Source organism: Rutidosis leptorrhynchoides, chromosome 6 (assembly GCF_046630445.1).
Source record: "Rutidosis leptorrhynchoides isolate AG116_Rl617_1_P2 chromosome 6, CSIRO_AGI_Rlap_v1, whole genome shotgun sequence".
In the NCBI taxonomy this organism is placed as follows: domain Eukaryota; kingdom Viridiplantae; phylum Streptophyta; class Magnoliopsida; order Asterales; family Asteraceae; genus Rutidosis; species Rutidosis leptorrhynchoides.
In genome coordinates this window covers 3763732-3788616 of record NC_092338.1, presented here as the reverse complement: position 1 = coordinate 3788616, position 24885 = coordinate 3763732, and the positions used below count along the sequence as shown (strand labels likewise).

Sequence of the window (24885 nt, the reverse complement as noted above, 5' to 3'; positions counted from 1 at the left end):
ACATAATTATGCTCAAAAACCATCAAAAGGTTTAGCTCCATCATATGCGGCTCCACATAATGCACCTCCGCCATCCATGTACTATGCACCACCACCCGGCCCCACGTACCCTGCTGCACCTGCACCGACAACATCTTATCCACCAGCAGGTGGAGCGTATCCTCAGTCTCCATACCCAGTACACAATTCAAGTGTTTATCCACCACCGGCTCCATATCCACCTCATCAGACACCTACTTATCCTCCTTCACCGTATCCACCAAATCCGGCTTATAATGGATCACATTATCCCCCTGCTGCTGCAGGTAAACTACCCTTCATGATCTTATACTATTATTGTTTAACATCAAAGCTAGACCTGAATAAAGTAAATAAGGGCAAATGATTCATTATCATCACCTCCTATTTTATTTGTTACTCCGTAAGTATATATTTTTATTATTATATTCAAAATGTTAGTATCATTAAACCTTACTAACAAATCTAGATATTGCTTTCATTATCAGGTTCTCAATACCCAGGAATGTATCCTCCCCCACCTTATTGATGTAGACTTGTTGTGAGTGATGTTAAACCTGTGTCTTAATTAAATATTTAATTTAATTATTTGTATGTATTGTATAAGTTGGAAAAATGAACACTTTTTATCGACAAGTTCTATTATTTCTACCTTGCTCAGTTTCTTTACGAGTAATAAGCACAATTTATTTTTAATTTGTAATATACAACGTATATTTATATTGATGTTTTATTTGCACTTTTTATTTGTTGATATGCTTCTCGATAACTCTCTCTTTAACGTGGTTTACATAAACTGTTAAACAAGTGATTGGTGAGATGAGCGCAATTTAATGCTTTATTGGGTCAAACTGGGTCATAAATCAAGTAGGCCTGGTTGGATCGGATGAAATTATTCAAACTATTTATTACTCTTTCCTTCCTAAAAAAACTTTCTAATTTTAACTTTTGAACTTTTTTTTTTATTTATTCGAATTTAAATATTTTTTTATTTGTGTTATATAATACTTGATGAATGTTAACGATAACATAATAAAACAAGCTAGCCACCTCATACGAAGCAGTAATTGTGATTAGAATAAGGTAGGTTGATCCAATAGTAAAGTACATAATGTTGTATGAGGAATTAGAACAATTTGTTGTGAATAGTTTTCAAGCACAATTTGTTGATCCAATAACATAGCAATGAAGACTCATCATTTGATTCATATACTATCTTTCAACCGTTGGAGGCACCTAGTGTAAAATCCTCACGATCTTGGTGTTAGTTATTAATGTCCAAGACACAACTTATGTCTATACTACTAATAACATTTGAACCTATAGGGTCACACAATATGAGCAAATAAATATCAATTACATATTTGAATATGATTCTTATATTACAACCTTATTATACATATTGTGACATTGTTATTTAATTGAAATAATAATACTACAATTGTATATAAATGAATATCCATACATATGTATAAACATGTATATATGTAAGTAACAAGTATATTAGTTACTTGTTTATATCTTGTTAATTATTGATTATGTAATGTAAAAGTATACATTGTATAACTATATTATAGTTATAGTGGAATTCATGATAACCTTGCACTATATTAGTGGGAGAAAAGTAAAAGAGAAATGATGAAGCATTATCTTTCATGATTAATTGTTTATAATGAAATGATTAAGCATTACCTTTTATGACTTGTTTGTGTTTCTTTAAAATGTATGAGAACATACATTTGCAAGATATACGGAGATACACAATTGAAAAGAAAGGCTTCCATGTGCTTTCATTTTTTCTCATGAAAATAACTTCTAAGAAAGTCTTTTAGTAAGTAAAAGAGTTAGTAGTTGAAATTAAGTTTTCAAGGGTTGTGAAGGACTAGCATCCGGTTGATATTGGAGTTTGTTTTCGTGTGGATTACCGATAGAGGAAGGCTACGTTGGCTTCTTAGTATTCTTAGCATCCATAACTTCTCAAGTTCAAAGTCTTCAAAGGTTGTAGTCTTTAAACTCACTATTTATTATTTAGTTTTCTTAACAACATGCAATTGGATCCTTGGTGGGAAGTTTTTTGAAAGGTTTAAAAATTGTTGTACATGCTTCCGCTGCTAAATAGTTTTATGAAATTTCATACAAATCCCTTCACTTGGAACCTAGGTTAAGTTCCTTATTGGTGCTTTATCATTTATTACACGTTTAGGTAATAGTTAAATTAAATGCAGTAAAATGTAGGTACGTATACATACAAGTATATAAAATACGAGTACTTAATTAATTAAGAAGCTATCTATCTCTTGCACACCACACCTCGCCCATCCAATCCACTTTGTCACTTCAAGCTTGGCAACTCCAAGCTCAAAACAGAACCACTTTCTACTTGTTGTTCATGGTTTCCGTTAAATTTGGCGACTGAACAATCAGTTGCAAATAAACTCCCACTCTTGAACTTTCTATCTCCTCCCATCACTGGCATTAGAACTCCCATTTTCACTTTACTCACGTAGTCGCTCTTGTAAGTCTGTCCCAAAACTCCGTCGACTTCCTTACTCAAAGAGAAGAACTTGAATTTAAGGTCAAGATGAGCAAAACAATCGTCATCCGTGATTTCATAGTTATGGATCCTTGATTCTTCTTTTGTGATTGGGACCACTTTGGCAGTGATCTTGAAGAGGTTTTTAACTTCCATAGCGACATTGTTTGTGTCCTGGATCCTAGTGATCGATGCAGATGAGGAAGAAGATTGCCATTATGCGCCTTCGGTCTCTGGGAGAAGGATGGTTTCTCCATCAAACGTGATGGAGATACGGTCAGTGGCATCATCCCAAGTGGAAGTATTTTGAGCACCGATTTGAATTTGGTGGTTGTCGAAGAGAACACCAATGGATTGAACCCAAGTAAAGTCCCTACCCATGTTTTTGTTCCTCTTTCCAATGAAGTGACCATTGATGTGAAGGTTTTTATCAGAAACAAAGCAGAAATCTTTATCCTTCTTCCCGTGGAAGTAGAAAGTGATGCCATCAGCACCAATGAAACGAGGATCTTGACACACTGCTCCCGGCATATCACAATCTGCAATTAAAGTTGATGCCTAGGTTCAAAACTCTAATTTCCCAATTATATGAATTAAGTAGTAATAAATGGACTAGTTAATTACACAATCAAATTTTGCTAAAGGTCATTTAAACTCTACTATTTCTCTGTTCATTTAGAAATGGGGAATGAATATATGGATTGTTGTGCGTTATTATACACAAACTATGTTTTAAACTATAAATAAGTGCTTCGACCCCAAGATATGTGCTCAAACGATATGAAAAAGTAGAATTTGGGTTTAATTATGAAGTAGTTACTGCAAACTGGCTTGCATGCAACACAATCAACTTCACATTGGTTAGGACAAGATGTGGGACATACATGCTCAGTGGCGTAACATTGTGTATAACCTTTGTTCATGCACTTGGCTTTCATTGGCTGAGGAGGTGGGGTAGGGTACCATACAGGAGGTGAAGGGGTCAGAGTTGGAGGTGATTGAGGAGTTTGTTAGGATATTAGGACCCAAACAACGCTAGTAATTCTACAAGATTACTAGCCGAGTAGTGATTCTATCAAGATCACTCAAACCCACTTAATGAACAAAAGATATAAATGCGAAATGTAAGAACGACACAAGATATAACGTGGTTATATGCAATCGTTGTGATTGCTTTAGTCCACGGACCAACTAGAGATAGTTTTATTACTGAGAATTTGTGTGTGGTGTGTTACAATGACTATGAATGAGCTCTATATATAGAGCAAACAAGAAACCAACCAAACTACAACTTGATCTTCAAGTGTGCTAGTAATCATCAACTTAGAACCAACTAGCCATGCTTTACACTCTTGAATTAGCATGATCACAGCCTCAATTCAAGGTGTAAAGTACCCACTTTACACCTAAAACAAAAGGTTAGTCAATAAAATACGGAACCCATTTGAGCAACTTGATCAACTTGCTGATTTCCAGGTCGATGCGCCGCATCTCATGGGTGATGCGCCGCATCACCTTGCTTTTCCACGACAGATTCAAGTTTGCAACTGCAGGTTCAAATGCCCAGACTCAGATGCGCCGCATCTGAGGAGTGATGCGCCGCTTTTCCCTTGTTTGATGCACCATATCAGTTTGAAACCCCGCATCCAAAAACTTCGGACTAAAACGTGCCATGGATGCGCCGCATCCATTGATGATGCGCCGCATCATCATCAGTTTCTGTTTTTCTTGTTTGTTTAACGTCTCCATACTACAACAAATCTCCCACTTGGAGACTTTGAACAAAACTCCAATCATATCAATGAATTAACCAAGAACATTGAACCACCTTCGATCACCGCCAAATACCATTTGGGACACGCGCGCTCAACACATACTTCGGATGAGTAGACTTTCGATAAAAGGTCTTCAATACTACTTGTTAAACGTGTAACACCATTCACATCTCTAGCTGGGGTCTTCTCTCATAAATTCATGAGAAGACCAATTGAGGTAATGCAAAACCTCAATTTCTCCGTCGTAACTACCTTAGTAAACATATCGGCAGGATTCTTCGTACCAAGGATTTTCTCCAAGAATAAAGTGCCATCATTTATATGTTGTCGAATAAAATGATACATTATCTTGATGTGTTTCGTTCGACTATGAAACACCGGATTCTTTCCAAGATGAACCGCACTTTGATTATCACAATACAAGACGCATTAGTCTTGTCTTTTACCCAACTCGCCTAAGAAGTTCTTCAACCACACTAGCTCTTTAGAAGCTTCCGCAATAGCCATGTATTTGGATTCGGTGGTTGACAAATCAACACTCTTTTTAACCAACTAATCGCCGTCTTCCCCATTGTGAAAACATAACCCGTTGTGCTTTTCCCCGAATCATCACATCCACCCAAATTAGCATCCGCATAACCTCTAAGTATGAGATAGTTTTTAGAGAAACACAATCCCATATTAGAAGTACCTTTCAAATAACGAAGCAACCATTTGACCGCTTCCCAATGCTCTTTCCCCGGATTAGACATATAACGACTTACAACTCCCACTGCTTGAGCAATATCGGGTCTTGTACAAACCATGGCATATATAATACTACCCACGGCCGATGCATATGGAACCTTTTCCATATCCATTTTGTCTTTTACCGTCTTTGGTGATTGACTTTTCGATAACTTAATCGTGCTACCCAAAGGCATAGAACGAGCCTTTGAATTCTCCATATTGAACCTCTCTACTACTTTCTCAATATATTTGGATTGAGACAAGTATAGAGTACCCTTCACACAATCACGCACAATACTCATGCCAAGTATTTGCTTAGCACCACCAAGATCTTTCATCTCGAATTCACGGGAAAGTAATCCCTTCAACTTGTTAATTTCGGACATGTTAGAACCTGCAAGTAACATGTCATCAACATACAACAATAAGATTATATAAGAATACTTGAGTTTCTTCAAGTAGCAACAGTGATCCGCTTCACATCTTAAGAAACCAATCTTCTTCATAAAATCATCAAACTTCAAGTACCATTGCCGAGGTGCTTGCTTCAATCCATACAAACTTTTCTTTAGCTTACAAACTCACTTCTCTTTACCCTTTACCTCAAAGCCCTCGGGTTGCCTCATGTAGATCTCTTCAACAAGATCACCATGTAAGAATGCAGTTTTTACATCTAGTTGCTCAAGATGTAAGTCTTCGAATGCAACCATAGAAAGTACCAAACGGATAGTAGTCATTTTAACTACCGATTAAAATATCTCTTTGTAGTCAACCCCTTCCTTTTGTTGAAAGCCTTTGACTACCAAACGAGCCTTGTACCTTCTCTTGCCATCTAACTCATTCTTGATTCTGTACACCCATTTGCTTTGCAATGCCCTTTTATCATGAAGTAACTTCACTAGTGACCAAGTCTTGTTCTTCTCAAGTGATCCCATCTCTTCTTTCATGGCAAGCTCCCATTGTATAAATTCTTTGGTTTTTCTTGCCTCAAAGTAACTTTCGAGTTCACCATTCTCGGTACAGAGCAAGTAGTTTACTGATGGAGAATACCTAGGATTAGGTTTGGGCACTTTAGTCGAGCGTTTTGGTGTAGGAGTAATCGGGATGGTTGGACCGGTTTCATTTGTGTCCTCCTCATCACTAGAACTCGCACTATGTTCAAAATCATCACCGCTTTCTGAATCATCCCCATCATTAGCATTTTTCGACACCTCACCGTCATTCGGCAATTCATTGTTTCCCAAACTCCCACTAGAACCTGCAAGATCATCAATAGAAACATCGTCAAAAGTAACTTGACTCGGTTTAGGACTCCCCGTTTCTGGTTTGCCATAGACCGAATCTTCATCAAAAGTAACATCTCACGAACGAATTACTTTTCTAGCTTTATTGTCCCAACAACGATAGCCCATTTCATCCGACCCGTAGCCAATGAAAGTACACTTTTTCGACTTAGCCTCAAGCTTGTCTCTATCTGTAAGACCCAAATATTTGTTGTGTATATAAGTGTAAATAAGATGCTTGAAGTGGGGGTTTCGTTGTACATTTTAAAATAAATAAGAATCTGACCTGGGCAATCTGCGCGCCGCGTAGGCCTTTGGCGCGCCACGCCATTGGTCTGTGACAGATTCCTTTCTTTTAAATTAGATATTTTGAGGGCTTTTTGGTAATTACACATGGGGGCTCGAATTTAAGGCCTAGATTCAGTCTTGGAGCTTCATTTACTCCATCTTCAACAACCCTTATCACCTCCATTTAATATCTAGAGAGTGTGTGATATTCTAGTGAGGGAAAACTCATTTTGGGGAAGAAGAAGAAGGAATCTTGCTTAAGCTCAAGTTCTAAAATTGTTCATCTACTTCCTAGCTACGTTTTGAGTGTGGTGGTATGTTCTAACTTTGTTTTCCTTGTTTAATTTGATTAAGGGTTAGGGTTTGGGGTAAGTGATGAACTTAAAACCCATTTGTTAGTGAATTGGGTGTTTTGGGTGAATTTGGGCCATGTAGACTCAAAGATGACTAACTAGGGTTTTTCAAGGTATTAATTGATGTTTACGAGCTTAAATTAGTTAGTCAATTACTAGCACACCTAGAGATAAGTAAATGGGCATTGTGTGGGTTTGTGGATGACCCGAAATGGGTGTGTTGACCTTAATTTGGTCAAATGGGTCAAAATGGACCTAAGATAGTTAATGTTTGTGTGTAATGCATAAACCTCGCGTTGAAATGTGTTTTAAACCGAACTTGGCTAATGATTAGGGTTTCGGGGATGTTAACCCAAATATTAGGGTTAAGGGTGCAAATGGTTCGAAATTGCACCATGGGTCAAGATAACACTAGAATGGAGTTTTAGATGGTTGACCAACTTGAGTTTGTGATTGATATTATGTATAATGTAATAGATACGTTACATTGAAGATTTCCGAGCTTGATTATCTTTCACAAGAGACTTTGAGGTGAGTGGAGTAATTATACATATGTGTATATGACGTGTTTATTTGTGGGTGTTATGGTATCAACCATTGAGCCGGTAGTTCCATAACATGTGTGCGATAAGATGTGAACCACGAGCCGGTCGCATCGAGTGTGAACCACGAGCCGGTAGCACTATAAAATAAGATGTGAACCACGAGCCGGTAGCATCGAGTGTGAACCACGAGCCGGTAGTGTAGAGACCCGTCCTAATCCATCCAGACTAAGTCCATATCGATTATAAACGATTCACAACAGTTGATTACATCGCGAGGTACTTGACCTCTATATGATACATTTTACAAACATTGCATTCGTTTTTGAAAAGACAATCTTTCATTTCATTGAAAGTTGACGGCAGGCATACCATTTCATAATATATCTAACTATAATTGACTTAATAATAATCTTGAAGAACGCAACGACTCGAATGCAACGTCTTTTGAAATATGTCATGAATGACTCCAAGTAATATCTCTAAAATGAGCCAATGCACAGCGGAAGATTTCTTTCATACCTGAGAATAAACATGCTTTAAAGTGTCAACCAAAAAGGTTGGTGAGTTCATTAGTTTAACATAAATAATCATTTCATAATTTTAATAGACCACAAGATTTCATATTTCCATTTCTCATAAACATACGTCCCATGCATAGAGACAAAAATATCATTCATATGGATTGAACACCTGGTAACCGACATTCACAATATACATATAAGAATATCCCCATCATTCCGGGATCCTCCTTCGGACATGATATAAATTTTGAAGTACTAAAGCATCCGGTACTTTGGATGGGGCTTGTTGGGCCCGATAGATCTATCTTTAGAGTTCACGTCAATTAGGGTGTCTGTTCCCTAATTCTTAGATTACCAGACCTAATGAAAAGGGGCATATTCGATTTCGATAATCCAACCATAGAATGTAGTTTCGATTACTTGTGTCTATTTCGTAAAGCATTTATAAAAGCATCGCATGTATTCTCAGTCCCAAAAATATATATTGCAAAAGCATTTAAAAAGGGATTAATGAAACTCACAATACTGTATTTTGTAGTAAAAATAGATATGACGACATTTGAACAATGCAAGGTTGGCCTCGGATTCACGAACCTATAACAATTGTATATCTATTAATACGTATAATGTAGATCATAAAATTTCATTTATTAATATGTATTATATATATGTTTATAGTTATATAGAATTTATACTAAATTCCATTTTAAAACGTATAGTTATATTATATCTTAAGTTATATTATATATATATATATATATATATATATATATATATATATATATATATATATATATATATATATATATATATATATATATATATATATATATATATTTATCTATTTTGTGTATATATAATTATGACTATTAATATTTATATAACTAGTGATATTAATATATCTATATACCTATATATGTGATTAGTATTGTATTTATGAAATATCATTAGTTGTTATGTGAATTATTAATAAAATCCAAGTATATGTTATAAATATATATAGTGTACAAAAGATTTGTTTGTTAAAATGATAATTTAGACAATAATGATTTACTATTTCTAATAATATTATAAGTATTTATAATTCTAACTTATCTTATTCATACTATAATGTTCATAATCATTAAATATAACAATAATTACTTTTATCATAATATTTCATTATTTATATATATCTTTTATATCATAATTATAACCGCAACAAATAATATCAATACCAGTAGTAATAATAATAATAATAATAATAATAATAATAATAATAATAATAATAATAATAATAATAATAATAATAATAATAATAATAATAATAATAATAATAATAATAATAATAATGAGAGTAATAATAATAATAATAATAATAATAATAATAATAATAATAATAATAATAATAATAATAATAATAATAATAATAAAAAGAATAAGAATAAAGTGTATACCCTTCTTCTAAAGCTTTTTGTAAAAATTAAGCCCCAAGCGTGACTCGAACCCGCGACCTCTCGAAACCCGACACCACCCAAGACCATTACTCCATAACATTTTATCTTGAATTAAACACCACAATATCTAATATATAGCTCGCTTTTATACTTCCCTCTCTTCTCAACTCAGCCCAACAATAGGTTTCCAATGGATCTCAGCCCAAACAAAGTTCGACCCAATAATAGATTAGGTGATCCATTTAATATTAAACTGATAGGGTAGTTCTTAACCCTAATCATAAACAGATCGAGTAAAGCAGAAACAGGTCGAGTAATGCAGAAAGTAGACGCAGCAAGAATCCCGTTTCATGGAGTCTCCGGTTCTCCAAATCGATCAATCGATCAATCAATAATCCTCAAGGTATAATCAAGTCACCGATTCATCACCATCATCGTTCAAGGTCATTTTCTGTTTTCAATCATCGTTAATCGTTATCATCATCAATCTATTATGTAATCGATTACTCAATTGATTCAAGTAAGTATTCGATTCAATTATTATTCTCTTAAGTTCTTAAATTCATCTATATTTTCTGTATACCCATCTATTCGAATCAAGAGTAGTATTTTATGATGTTCTTGGTGGGTTTATTGATAGTAATCGAATAAGATAAAAAGGATTTGTGGTGTTCGAGTTTCAGGTGACCTGTAATCAGAAATTGTACAGCAGTAGCAATTAAATTGACGTTTGGTTTTGATTCAAGCTCCAACAGAACGGCGGTCGTAGCACTAGATGGGTTTCATTGTATAGCCACTACCCAGTGATGTTGGTACGGCAGTGGTGCAGACACGGTTGGGGGTAGTGGGTTCACGAGTTTAGGCTGAGAACTTAATAAGGCTGTTTGATTACCCGATTTGGTTGGATCAAAGGACTCGTTAACTCCAGCTGCTGCAGTATCAGCTCTTCTTCTTCTGCCTCTAAAGTGCATCAGACAGTAATAAACTGTAATTCCAAAGTATGATTGAAAGAAAAAGAAACTGAGGAGTTTAGTTGGTGTTCGTTGCTGGTTTAGTTGAGTATTGGTAGTGAACCGTAACCAAAACAGAAAAAAAAATACATACTCATAGTTGTTTTAATGTTGTTTGCAGGCCTGAAGACAGCAGGAGTAGCGGTGTTTAAGTATCACAGGAATAGGTGACGCTTTGGTGAGTTTCGGATAGAAACAGGTATAAGTTACAGGTTGTTTATGGTTTTCGAGTGTGAAGTATTATGTATGTGTATAGGTATATATACACATGGTGATGGGATTGTCAATGGGATTGTCAATCGAACAAGAAACAAACAATCAAAGCAAAGGGTTCAATTGTAGTTTGGGAAATTCGTCATGGTGATGGGCCGGGTAAGATGGAGACAGAAAATAGTTTGGTTATGTCATTATGGTTGTGACCGGTGGCGTAGGTGGATGGTTGATCAAGAAAAGGGAAGAGTGAGTGATGAACGGAACTCTTGTTCCTAGTGTAGGTGTATGTATATATCTCATACATATGAATAATATAGAGATAGATAATTTAGTGAAATTGGATGTGTAAAGATAAGATAATAATAGAGAAAAAAAAATGCAGCCTCAACTTTAGTTGTTAGCTTCAACTTTAGTTGTTATTTTGATGTGATACTAATTTGGATACTTGTGTTTGATTTAAAACACAGCTGGAATCTATTAGTGACAGAACAATAACTAATTTGTACTATAGTAATGTAAAACAAAACTGATTCTGTAATTGATTTTTATAAATACAAATATTAATAATAATATTTATGAAATACTTATTATATTAATAATATAAAATAAAAATACAATAATTTATAATAATAGACATATTAATAATATTATTAATCAGAACAATACCAACTAATAATAATAGAACTTATAATAATGTTAATAATATTAATAACACTAATCTTAGTAATAATAATAACTATAAGTTGTAAATGATCATATCATTAAGGTTAACAAAATAATGAATTTTAATGTTAATAATAATATGTAATGATATTACAAGTAACATAGAGGATATAACAAGTTATTTTTATTCAATTTCTCAATATATATATATATATATATATATTATATATTTATTTCCTAATATTTAATTCATATATATATCAAATAATATTTCAAATTATTATTATTATTATTATTATTATTATTATTATTATTATTATATATATATATATATATATATATATATATATATTTAAATATATATGTATTTAAATATATATGTAACTATTTATAACTAGTTGTTCGTGAATCGTCGAGAACAGTCGAAGGGCAAATGAATTCATAAAAATAGTTCAAAAATTCTTGAGACTCAACTTTACAAACTTTGCTTATCGTGTCGAATTCATATAAAGATTAAGTTTAAATTTGGTCGGAAATTCCAGGGTCGTCACAGTACCTACCCGTTAAAGAAATTTCGTCCCGAAATTTGAGTGAGAAGGTCATTGCTAACAATAAAAATATTTTCATGACGAATATGAGTTGATAAGTAGAGTTTTATCACCATTGAGTAATATGGATAAAACAATTCGATTATTTGAAGTGTACGATTGAAGTTATCACAAAAGAGTGAAATGAGTAAATATAAATTCGTCTTAACCGGTGACGTAGTCATGGTTGAATTTCGGAATTCAAGGGATTTAAAAGAAAATCTTGGAAATCTATAAGATCTGATTCTTCGAGATTTAAGGAAATTAGGATCTCTTTAATTTAATGCGATGATCTATCCAGATTACTACGTCTGATATTTCCATTATAAATTTACCTTTTCCGTTCCATTAGTTTTCACCACTTCTATACTCAATTCCCAAATTCAAAGATTTTGAAAATGCTTAATCCAGTTCTAATTCTTGTCCTTATCCTTACTATCGCAACAATCATTCTCCTTTTTCTACTACCGCCGGAGGAATCTGTTTTCTTCTACTTCGCCCTTGGGGTTATAGTATTTTTAATTCTTCTGTGTCTTTATGTTGCGATAAATATTGACATACACGGTTTGTAATTTATGTGTTGTTATCGGACTTTATATTTTTCCTTTATATTTCGAAATTCCATCTTCTGTCTTCTATAATCATTGTCATCCACAGTTAATACTCTCTCCAATTTACTGTGATTTATATTTCCATTGATATTTTGAAGCTTCGTGCTTTTGTTTTCTCCTCCCGACTTTAAGTCAAGCGAAATATGGTCCAGAATTCGTAGATATGAATTTCGGAAGGAATATGATTAATGTTCCAGGAAGAAAATTTTAATGGCACGATCTTGATTTGTCAAATTACCAGAATTCCTCGGAAAAGATAGAACTATCAAGAAAAATATGTTCTTGATATGTTTATATATCAGACAAAATGTAAAAGTCGTGTAACATGGCACATGATGACGTTATAATCTGTGAATCATCATGTCCCATTTAGAAACTCAGCATGTCTTACTGTAATATAATCACGTTGATCAAGTGTCATTATATTATACTAACTCATGCATCAGTCCCCAACATTACTTCAATAACATTCATATTTTAAGCTTGAAAGTTTACAGAATATAGAAATTAATAGTTTCTATATGATGTAACACTGATAGTACTAAAAGATTAATGATTTCAGATAAGAATAATTATAAAAATATCTTCAGAAATATGGAGGATATTTATAATGAAAGATACGATAATATCTTTGAATATCTAAGATCAGAGAATGATGGAGACTATTGTCTGCAAGAGTTTAGAGTAACGAGCAAGATATTCGCTAAAGACTTCAGCAGACATTGAATCATTTAGATTCTTTGAAGTCAAACTTATTCTTTGTGATTTGTCCACGGCTTTCTTCATAGTTTCGCATAATCTGGTTTTCGGTACTAAATTTTCTCTTGAATGTTTCCAATATAATGATACACAGGAAGCACGAAGAGGTATACAATTTCGAACGAGAATATTTTTGAAAATATCCTCAGAAATATCGAAGATATTGATGATGATATTTTGGAATTTCTAAGTTTGATGGTTGATGGAGAAATATTTTCCGCAAGATTTTAATATGACTTTGGAGCAAGATATTCTCTAAAGATTTCATCGGATTCAGAATTACCTAGATTCTTTGAATATAGGGTTTGGTCCTTGTATTTGTCCTTGGTCTCCTTCGTGATTAGCTCAATCCATTTTCCAGTTCCAACTTTTCTGAGCTTTTCCAACATACTATTCTTTATCATCAAACTTCCGATGATTAAGGTCGTTTACGGTTGTCTATGGTTTCTGCTGCTTCATTCAACTTTTTCAACATTCATAGTATTGATTTGTGACTGAGTGCTTTTCAGAATTTCAGAGTGAGATCATAATTCTAAGAGATAAATGTTATACATATAACTGTTGATGTAGATATGATGTGAGTTTTTAAAATACTGATTGCTGATTCCCGGTAATTGGTATGGCAGTTCTTGTTACAAGATGCGAATGAGTATATGATAGGGTTTCAATGAATAAATATAATGATTTGTCAGAGAGATTTAAGCCAAGAAGTAACGAGGTTGCTGGTACGTCTGCTAATAATATGGTGGAATATAAAAGAATTCTCCGGTATCAAAAGGGTAATCGTATATATATCAGGATTATAGTAAGGCTACTTCGAATGAAAAGTCGAAGTTGACTTGCTGGAGCTGTGACAAAATTGGCTACTTTGAAAAGGGATCGCAAAATTATTATTATTATTATTATTTTTTTGCTAATAAATGCCAAAGGATCTAACGCGGCTACGTGTTAAACTTTTACTCAGTTTTCGAGAATTTCTCAGGTGCATAACTATAGTCATAAATCTTTCCTTCCGTAGATAAAGTGTGGTTGATTCATCCTATCGATTGAGGTGTTTTCAAGAATCATGAAAGGTTTGAACGCAGATTAAAATCGTCAAGATACAAATGAGGTTTTAGATGAAATCAAGTGGCAACTTGAGGAATTATTTAATTGTAGAAGATGAAATTTATTTACAATCTTTTAAGTCGAAATGTGTTGTATTTAATATTTTCTACTCTTTTAATAATTTTTAATTGTCCATAATAGTAGTCCAATAGTCCAATAGTTCAATAGCTCCACCAAAACTAGTATATTTTAAGGAAATAGTCATATAGTAACAGTTAGCTGGGAACAGTTAACATAGTTTTAAAGTTTTACGTAGTTAATTAATTGGTTACTAATAAATTTTATTTTGTTTATTATTTTCTTCATTATGCTACTTGTCAAATCTTGACTTGGGTTTTGATCGGCAGAAACTCGTATGTGAAATTTAATTGGAATGAAAATAGTTATTCTTTGGTGAACAGATACGTATATCTGTGGAGTAAGTAGGATAGTAAATGACTGTTGAATCAGATTCGAAGAATGTACATTGTAACTTATTAATGTGAAATCTAAATATTCCTCGGGTATTACCTACCCGTTAAAATATTTTTATCATTAATAGTTTGTACAAAAGACTTTTTAATCACAATCTTTATGAAAACATATATACATATATATTTTCTTCAGATGCAAGCATGTATTTAATGAGTCAATAATATATTAAACTCATTTAGTTTTCGGTTGGAACTAGAATAAATAATCTCTAAAACTTTAGAGATTACATATTCGCCATGTCGAACGAAGATAAATGAGGTAGAACGATACGTAGAACGAAGATCATACTCGAAGTACAGATAGTGATATTGAAGCATGGATTATTGATGGTACTGTTGGTGCTGGTGATGTGGCTGAAGCTGGTACATTTTGCACCATATTCTCCGAATTGATTATTCAAGCGCGAAGTTCGTTGACTTATTACTCCAGGATGATTGTCGGTCGGAACGAGCGGATGAAATAAGGTTCAAAATTGTGGATATAATATAATCTTGCCGAGTTACCCTGGAAATGAGATTGAAAATGCTGTCTCGAACAGGTTCGCCGGTAAACGCTTCAGGTTCATTGTCAAGAGGTGAATTCGGTTGGTGGAAGGGATTGCCTTCTGCGCGTCTCCATTAATTAAGTCGACTACGAATCCATCAGATGAATTGATAATGGTTGATTGGTTGATTCATGCCGGTGACGCTGCTTTCGGAGCTTAGGTGAACATTTATGTCGGAATAGCTTTCGGAATAACTATCGGAATAGCTATCGGAATCTGAGGGACTCGAACTTGTTGCAGGATTCATCTCATACGATCAGATGAAGGATTTTCGATAAGAAATAGATTATAGGATGTAGATTAGTACCCTACAATACATAATTTACATATGCATATATAATACTAAAATCCCATAAGTTACGGAGGAGTCTACGGAAGTTGTCAGGCAAAGTTACAGTAACAGATTTGCTAAGATATAAATTTTGTCTATACACTATTCATGCAGTCAATGCAGTAAAATGTGTCTAGACTAAGAATGATAAGCAAGTGATTCTATAAGAATGATAAGCAGGTAATTTTCGACACGAAATGATAAGCAAAACTTTTGACATGCAGACACGGTCGGAATCCAGACTCACTAATGCATCCTAACGACTTATCAGTTAGCCATACTAATGCAGACCTAGTTCGCTAAGACCACCGCTCTGATACCAACTGTAGAGACCCTTCCTAATCCATCCAGACTAAGTCCATATCGATTATAAACGATTCACAACAGTTGATTTCATCGCGAGGTACTTGACCTCTATATGATACATTTTACAAACATTGCATTCGTTTTTGAAAAGACAATCTTTCATTTCATCGAAAGTTGACGGCAGGCATACCATTTCATAATATATCTAACTATAATTGACTTAATAATAATCTTGATGAACGCAACGACTCGAATGCAACGTCTTTTGAAATATGTCATGAATGACTCCAAGTAATATCTCTAAAATGAGCCAATGCACAGCGGAAGATTTCTTTCATACTTGAGAATAAACATGCTTTAAAGTGTCAATCAAAAAGGTTGGTGAGTTCATTAGTTTAACATAAATAATCATTTCATAATTTTAATAGACCACAAGATTTAATATTTCCATTTCTCATAAACATACGTCCCATGCATAGAGACAAAAATATCATTCATATGGATTGAACACCTGGTAACCGACATTCACAAAATACATATAAGAATATCCCCATCATTCCGGGATCCTCCTTCAGACATGATATAAATTTCGAAGTACTAAAGCATCCGGTACTATGGATGGGGCTTGTTGGGCCCGATAGATCTATCTTTAGAGTTCGCGTCAATTAGGGTGTCTGTTCCCTAATTCTTAGATTACCAGACTTAATGAAAAGGGGCATATTCGATTTCGATAATCCAACCATAGAATGTAGTTTCGATTACTTGTGTCTATTTCGTAAAGCATTTATAAAAGCAGCGCATGTATTCTCAGTCCCAAAAATATATATTGCAAAAGCATTTAAAAAGGGATTAATGAAACTCACAATACTTTATTTTGTAGTAAAAATACATATGATGACATTTGAACAATGCAAGGTTGGCCTCGGATTCACGAACCTATAACAATTGTATATCTATTAATACGTATAATGTAGATCATAAAATTTCATTTATTAATATGTATTATATATATGTTTATAGTTATATAGAATTTATACTAAATTCCATTTTAAAACGTATAGTTATATTATATCTTAAGTTATATTATATATATATATATATATATATATATATATATATATATATATATATATATATATATATATATATATATATATATATATATATATATATATATATCGATTTTGTGTATATATAATTATGACTATTAATATTTATATAACTAGTGATATTAATATATCTATATACCTATATATGTGATTAGTATTGTATTTATGAAATATCATTAGTTGTTATGTGAATTATTAATAAAATCCAAGTATATGTTATAAATATATATAGTGTACAAAAGATTTGTTTGTTAAAATGATAATTTAGACAATAATGATTTACTATTTCTAATAATATTATAAGTATTTATAATCCTAACTTATCTTATTCATACTATAATGTTCATAATCATTAAATATAACAATAATTACTTTTATCATAATATTTCATTATTTATATATATCTTTTATATCATAATTATAACCGCAACAAATAATATCAATACCAGTAGTAATAATAATAATAATAATAATAATAATAATAATAATAATAATAATAATAATAATGAGAGTAATAATAATAACAATAATAATAATAATAATAATAATAATAATAATGATAATAATAATAATAATAATAATAATAATAATAATAATAATAATAATAATAATAATAATAATAATAATAATAATAAAAAGAATAAGAATAAAGTGTATACCCTTCTTCTAAAGCTTTTTGTAAAAATTAAGCCCCAAGCGTGACTCGAACCCGCGACCTCTCGGAACCCGACACCACCCAAGACCATTACTCTATAACATTTTATCTTGAATTAAACACCACAATATCTAATATATAGCTCGCTTTTATACTTCCCTCTCTTCTCAACTCAGCCCAACAATAGGTTTCCAATGGATCTCAGCCCAAACAAAGTTCGACCCAATAATAGATTAGGTGATCCATTTAATATTAAACTGATAGGGTAGTTCTTAACCCTAATCATAAACAGATCGAGTAAAGCAGAAACAGGTCGAGTAATGCAGAAAGTAGACGCAGCAAGAATCCTGTTTCATGGAGTCTCCGGTTCTCCAAATCGATCAATCGATCAATCAATAATCCTCAAGGTATAATCAAGTCACCGATTCATCACCATCATCGTTCAAGGTCATTTTCTGTTTTTAATCATCCTTAATCGTTATCATCATCAATCTATTATGTAATCGATTACTCAATTGATTCAAGTAAGTATTCGATTCAATTATTATTTTCTTAAGTTCTTAAATTCATCTATATTTTCTGTATACCCATCTATTCGAATCAAGAGTAGTATTTTATGATGTTCTTGGTGGGTTTATTGATAGTAATCGAATAAGATAAAAAGGATTTGTGGTGTTCGAGTTTCAGGTGACATGTAATCAGAAATTGTACAGCAGTAGCAATTAAATTGACGTTTGGTTTTGATTCAAGCTCCAACAGAACGGCGGTCGTAGCATTAGATGGGTTTCATTGTATAGCCACTACCCAGTGATGTTGGTACGGCAGTGGTGCAGACACGGTTGGGGGTAGTGGGTTCACGAGTTTAGGCTGAGAACTTAATAAGGCTGTTTGATTACCCGATTTGGTTGGATCAAAGGACTCGTTAACTCCAGCTGCTGCAGTATCAGCTCTTCTTCTTCTGCCTCTAAAGTGCATAAGACAGTAATAAACTGTAATTCCAAAGTATGATTGAAAGAAAAAGAAACTGAGGAGTTTAGTTGGTGTTCGTTGCTGGTTTAGTTGAGTATTGGTAGTGAACCGTAACTAAAACAGAAAAAAAATACATACTCATAGTTGTTTTAATGTTGTTTGCAGGCTTGAAGACAGCAGGAGTAGCGGTGTTTAAGTATCACAGGAATAGGTGACACTTTGGTGAGTTTCGGATAGAAACAGGTATAAGTTACAGGTTGTTTATGGTTTTCGAGTGTGAAGTATTATGTATGTGTATAGGTATATATATATTGATAAAGAATATATGTGGATGAATTAAATGGTGGTCAAAAGATATATGTATATATTGTAGTGGTGAATGATTTGGTGTGGTGATCGATATGGGGTTTATGTTGTTGATTTCTTGGACTGGATACAAAAGTGGATTTACTGGGTTTTAGGGTGGGTTTCGACTTGAGAAATAAACAAGAAGGTAAATGCACGTGTTTGATAGGTTGTGTGGTTGTGTTGTGAGCTTTCGAATGACCAAAACAGAAAACAGTCTGCAGCTGTTACAGCAGCTGCCTTTGTGGTTTTCCTTTCGAGCAGTGGCGGTCGAGTTTTCATGGGATTGTCAATCGAACAAGAAACAAACAATCAAAGCAAAGGGTTCAATTGTAGTTTGGGAAATTCGTCATGGTGATGGGTCGAGTAAGATGGAGACAGAAAATAGTTTGGTTATGTCATTATGGTTGTGACCGGTGGCGTAGGTGGATGGTTGATCAAGAAAAGGGAAGAGTGAGTGATGAACGGAACTCTTGTTCCTAGTGTAGGTGTATGTATATATCTCATACATATGAATAATATAGAGATAGACAATTTAGTGAAATTGGATGTGTAAAGATAAGATAATAATAAAGAAAAAAAATGCACCCTCAACTTTAGTTGTTAGCTTCAACTTTAGTTGTTATTTTGATGTGATACTAATTTGGATACTTGTGTTTGATTTAAAACACAGCTGGAATCTATTAGTGACAGAACAATAACTAATTTGTACTATAGTAATGTAAAACAAAACTGATTCTGTAATTGATTTTTATAAATACAAATATTAATAATAATATTTATGAAATACTTATTATATTAATAATATAAAATAAAAATACAATAATTTATAATAATAGACATATTAATAATATTATTAATCAGAACAATACCAACTAATAATAATAGAACTTATAATAATGATAATAATATTAATAACACTAATCTTAGTAATAATAATAACTATAAGTTGTAAATGATCATATCATTAAGGTTAACAAAATAATGAATTTTAATGTTAATAATAATATGTAATGATATTACAAGTAACATAAAGGATATAACAAGTTGTTTTTATTCAATTTCTCAATATATATATATATATATATTATATATTTATTTCCTAATATTTAATTCATATATATATCAAATAATATTTCAAATTATTATTATTATTATTATTATTATTATTATATATATATATATATATATATATATATATATATATATATTTAAATATATATGTATTTAAATATATATGTAACTATTTATAACTAGTTGTTCGTGAATCGTCGAGAACAGTCGAAGGGCAAATGAATTCATAAAAATAGTTCAAAAATTCTTGAGACTCAACTTTACAAACTTTGCTTATCGTGTCGAATTCATATAATGATTAAGTTTAAATTTGGTCAGAAATTCCCGGGTCGTCACAGGTAGCACTATAAAAGAGTATGACTCAATTGCGTATGGTGTGAACCACGAGCCGGTAGCACCATAGCGTTTATGGTTAACCATATTGAGATTGTCGATTATTTAGCATATTGTTTATATATATATATATATATATATATATATATATATATATATATATATATATATATATATATATATATATATATACACACACACATTGTGTTGAGTATATGCTAATGCGGTTTTGTGATAACGTACGACTTGTTAAGTGCTTTGGGTACGATGACATGATAATTGAGTTACGAGTTCATACGAGGTATTTATTGAATGTAATTACAAATAGATGGGTTATATATATGTATGTGTAATTATTGCATTCACTAAGCTTTGCTTACCCTCTCGTTGTTTACCTTTTTATAGGCTCAGGTATGGACAAAGGTAAGGGCGTTTGTTTGGAGTAGAGATCCCGTTGTGTTAGGGGACGCTTTTGGAGATATTAGCTTTTGGAGTTTGACCGAGACTTTGGTAGTTTAACCCTAAACACCATGCTCGTAGGGTTGTTTGGTATTTAAACTTTTTGTGGTCGAAACTCTCGTTATGTATTAAACTCGTAATTCGGGCTGATGTGGGCCCCGCTTTGTAAAACTTATTTTATGTTTGAATCGTGTTAGTTTTACATATTGGAATATGTTGTTAAAAGTGTTTCGTCTAAATATGTCGGGAAGTGGGCGATCTTTTTCAAAAAAAAGGAAAAGTTGGACAGGCCATTTTGGCGCGCCACGCAGGTAAGTGGCGCGCCGCGCCACTATGCTGTACAAATTTTTTTTTTTATTTTGCATATTTCGATTGCATATGGGTTGGGTTGTTACAAGTGGTATCAGAGCATGGTCTAAGGGATTTAGGCGACTTGAGATAGGTGCCTAGACTTAGACTTTATTGTGTGTGCGCATTATGCGGGACTTGTAGGACTTTGGGTCGGAACGGGAATTGCTAGTGCTAGTGTTTATGTGAATTAACCTTGCACTAACTGTTTTGTGTTGTTTTAGCAATCATCAAGCGAGATAGACGTTGTACTAGCGAATTAATGCGACGTGATCGCGTAACAATGATTAGCTACCATTGTTACGGGTTCAAATCGTGTCAAACAAGCGATGTACGGCGATTGTTGAGCAAGATGGGGTAGTGTGGTGTATATGTATATACATATGTGTTAAGCCCTTTCGTTTTGTTGCTTAATTTACTTCGTTTTATAGAATGAAGATGAGAAATGGACACGACACCAACAACGGAAGTACGAGTGAGGACGTTGAACTCACGGCCAAGGTTGAGGCCATCTTTAAAAGGCTAAAGAAGGATTTTCTTGACGATGTCCGAAAGGTCTTCCAAGAGTCAGTTGATGGGCAAGTGACCGAAATGATCAATGAACAAATGAAAGCCGCAATAGAGGAGGCTTTAGAGGCTAGAAACATTTATCCTCGAGGCGAAGGGGGTGAAGGTAATGGTGGGGGTGAAGGTAATGGTGGGGGTGGAAGGCGGGACTTCCACTACAAAAATTTCAAGGATACTCAACCTCCGATGTTTAATGGGGTGAGGGATCCATTGAAAAGCACTTGTTAGATTTCCGATATCGAGGGGGCGTTCCGTACCGCGGAGTGTCCTCCCGATAAGAAGACAAGGTATGGGTCTAGCATGTTGTGCGAAGAGGGCAAGTTATGGTGGGACGATAAAATCAAATTATATGGTGAAGAGCAATGCATGTGCTTGACGTGGGAGGAGTTTAAGAAGGAATTTTCCCAAGAATACCGAACTTCTTCCAATCTTGATAAAATCTGGGACGAGTTGCACAATTTGCGACAAGGTTCAATGGACTTGGTTACTCTCAAGTCTACCTTCTTGGCAAAGACTCGTTTTTGTCCGGAGTATGTTGGTAATGATCACAAGTTGATGCTAGATTTCTACCATACTTTAGGTGATGAGTTGAAGGGTAAGATTAGCCAGGGTATGGCTAAGTCTTTTGAAGATTTATACGAATTGGCTAGGAGTTTTGAGCCGGAGGTTCCAAGAAAAAGCGATTTCACTTTTTCAAAGAGAAAGTTTGAAGGTTCGAGTTATTCAAACTTTTCAAATAAAAAGAACAAGAAAGGCTCCGAAAGCGTTAATAGTGTGAAGAAGGGTGCTTCCGGAGGTTTCGGACCCACGTGTTATAATTGTAATCAAAGAGGGCACATAGCCCGTGATTGTACCAAGGCGTCGACCAAGCTTACTTGTTATAATTGTGGTAAAGAGGGACACAAGAGGCTGGAATGTCCCGATTTGAATAATGATCATGTGAAGAAGTTGGAGAGAGCGACGGGTACGGCTAGGGGTCGCAATTACTTGATGACCAATGATGAGGCCAAGCAATCCAACGAAATTGTTTCAGGTACTTTTATGGTTAACTCAAATCCGGCAATGATTCTATTTGATAGCGGTGCAAATTTTTCGTTTGTATCTCCAAAATTTGTGCCTAAACTTAATAGACCGTTAGCTAAGTTAAGTCGTCCGGTTGAAGTCGAAATAGCGGACGGCAAAACGGTGCTAGTGGTTGATGTGTGTAAAAATTGTGATGTCGTTTTTGGTGCCGAAAACTTTAAGATAGATCTTATCCCCATGACTTTGGGTGATTTTGATATCGTTGTTGGTATGGATTGGCTCGATCATAATAGGGCCGATATCGCATGCCACGAAAAATTTATTCGTGTGAAGACCCCAAGTGGGGGAGAGTTAATTATTCACGGTGATAAGCGTAGAAGACTTGTGCCGATATGCACTTTTGCACGGGCACGTCGTTTCCTTAATAGTGGTGGCATGGCTTTTCTTGCCCATGTTGTTGATACTCGTGATGAGCCACCACCCATTCGTGAAATTCCGGTGGTTAGTGAATTCGAATACGTTTTTCCGGACGAGTTACCGGGTGTTCTGGCGGAAAGACGAGTTGAATTTCGCATTGAGTTGGTTCTGGGGGCTACCCTCATTGCTAAAACACCTTATCGTTTAGCGCCGACGGAAATGCAAGAGTTGTTAAATCAAACCCAAGAGTTGATTGAGAAGGGTTTTATTCTACCGGGTGCTTCGCCATGGGGCGCTCCGGTTTTATTCGTGAAAAAGAAGGATGGAAGTATGCGGATGTGCATCGATTATTGGGAGTTAAATAAAGTGACGATTAAGAATCGTTATCCATTACCTCGGATTGACAATTTGTTTGACCAACTCCAAGGTGCAACGTATTTCTCTAAAATCGACCTACTGTCCGGCTATCACCAAATGCGGGTCCGTGAGGAAGATATTGAGAAAACGGCTTTTCAAACTCGTTATGGGCATTTTGAATTCGTAGTTATGCCTTTTGGTCTTACGAATGCACCGGCGGCATTCATGGATCTTATGAACCGAGTGTGCCAACCTATGTTGGACAAGTCGGTAATTGTGTTCATTGACGACATACTTGTCTATTCGAAGAGTATGAAGGAACATGAACATCATTTACGAAGTGTGTTAAAGACATTGCGGAAGGAAAAGTTGTATGCTAAGTTCTCCAAATGTGAATTTTAGCTAAGGGAGGTTCAATTCCTTGGCCACATTGTGAACAAAAATGGTATTCAAGTAGATCCGGGTAAGATAGAGACGGTGAAGAGTTGGGAACGACCGACTACGCCTACAGAAATTCGAAGTTTTCTCGGATTGGCCGGTTATTATCGTCGGTTTATCCAAGACTTTTCTAAGATCGCTTCTTCGTTGACGAAATTGACGAGGAAGAACGCCAGATTTAATTGGGAGAACGAGCAAGAAATTGCTTTTCAATTGCTAAAAGAGAAATTGTGTCAAGCTCCGGTGTTAGTGTTGCCGGAAGGAGTGGAAGACATGACGGTTTATTGTGATGCTTCATTAAATGGGCTCGGGTGTGTTCTAATGCAAAGAGGTAAAGTCATCGCTTATGCCTCTCGACAATTAAAGGAACACGAAACGAGATATCCGACTCATGATCTTGAGTTGGCGGCGGTTGTGCATGCGTTGAAAATTTGGCGCCATTACTTATATGGTGTCAAGAGTACGATTTATTCGGATCATAAGAGTTTGAAACATCTCTTTAATCAACGAGATTTGAATTATCGTCAACGTATGTGGATGGATGTGGTGAAAGATTATGATTGTGAAATACTTTATCATCCGGGCAAGGCGAATGTGGTCGCGGATGCGTTAAGTCGAAAGAGTCATCACCCGGCGTTACGATTGGGATTGTTACGTATGATTATTACTAACGATTTTCTTGAAAAACTTGGTGTGATTCAAATA

General features: G+C 34.1%; 2 protein-coding genes across 2 annotated transcripts; both read right to left on the bottom strand.

The window, feature by feature from the left end:
* Positions 1 to 2350: 2350 nt before the first annotated feature.
* LOC139852195 (uncharacterized) lies at positions 2351 to 2707 on the bottom strand. The gene has a single exon (XM_071841420.1). The coding sequence runs from the start codon at positions 2705 to 2707 to the stop codon at positions 2351 to 2353; it is 357 nt and encodes a 118-aa protein (XP_071697521.1).
* Positions 2708 to 2767: 60 nt separating this feature from the next.
* Positions 2768 to 3489, bottom strand: LOC139852193 (uncharacterized). Its single transcript, XM_071841419.1, has 2 exons — positions 3372 to 3489; positions 2768 to 3090 (listed from the first exon to the last, which is right to left on the bottom strand). The coding sequence occupies exons 1-2, from the start codon at positions 3487 to 3489 to the stop codon at positions 2768 to 2770; spliced, it is 441 nt and encodes a 146-aa protein (XP_071697520.1).
* Positions 3490 to 24885: the final 21396 nt, after the last annotated feature.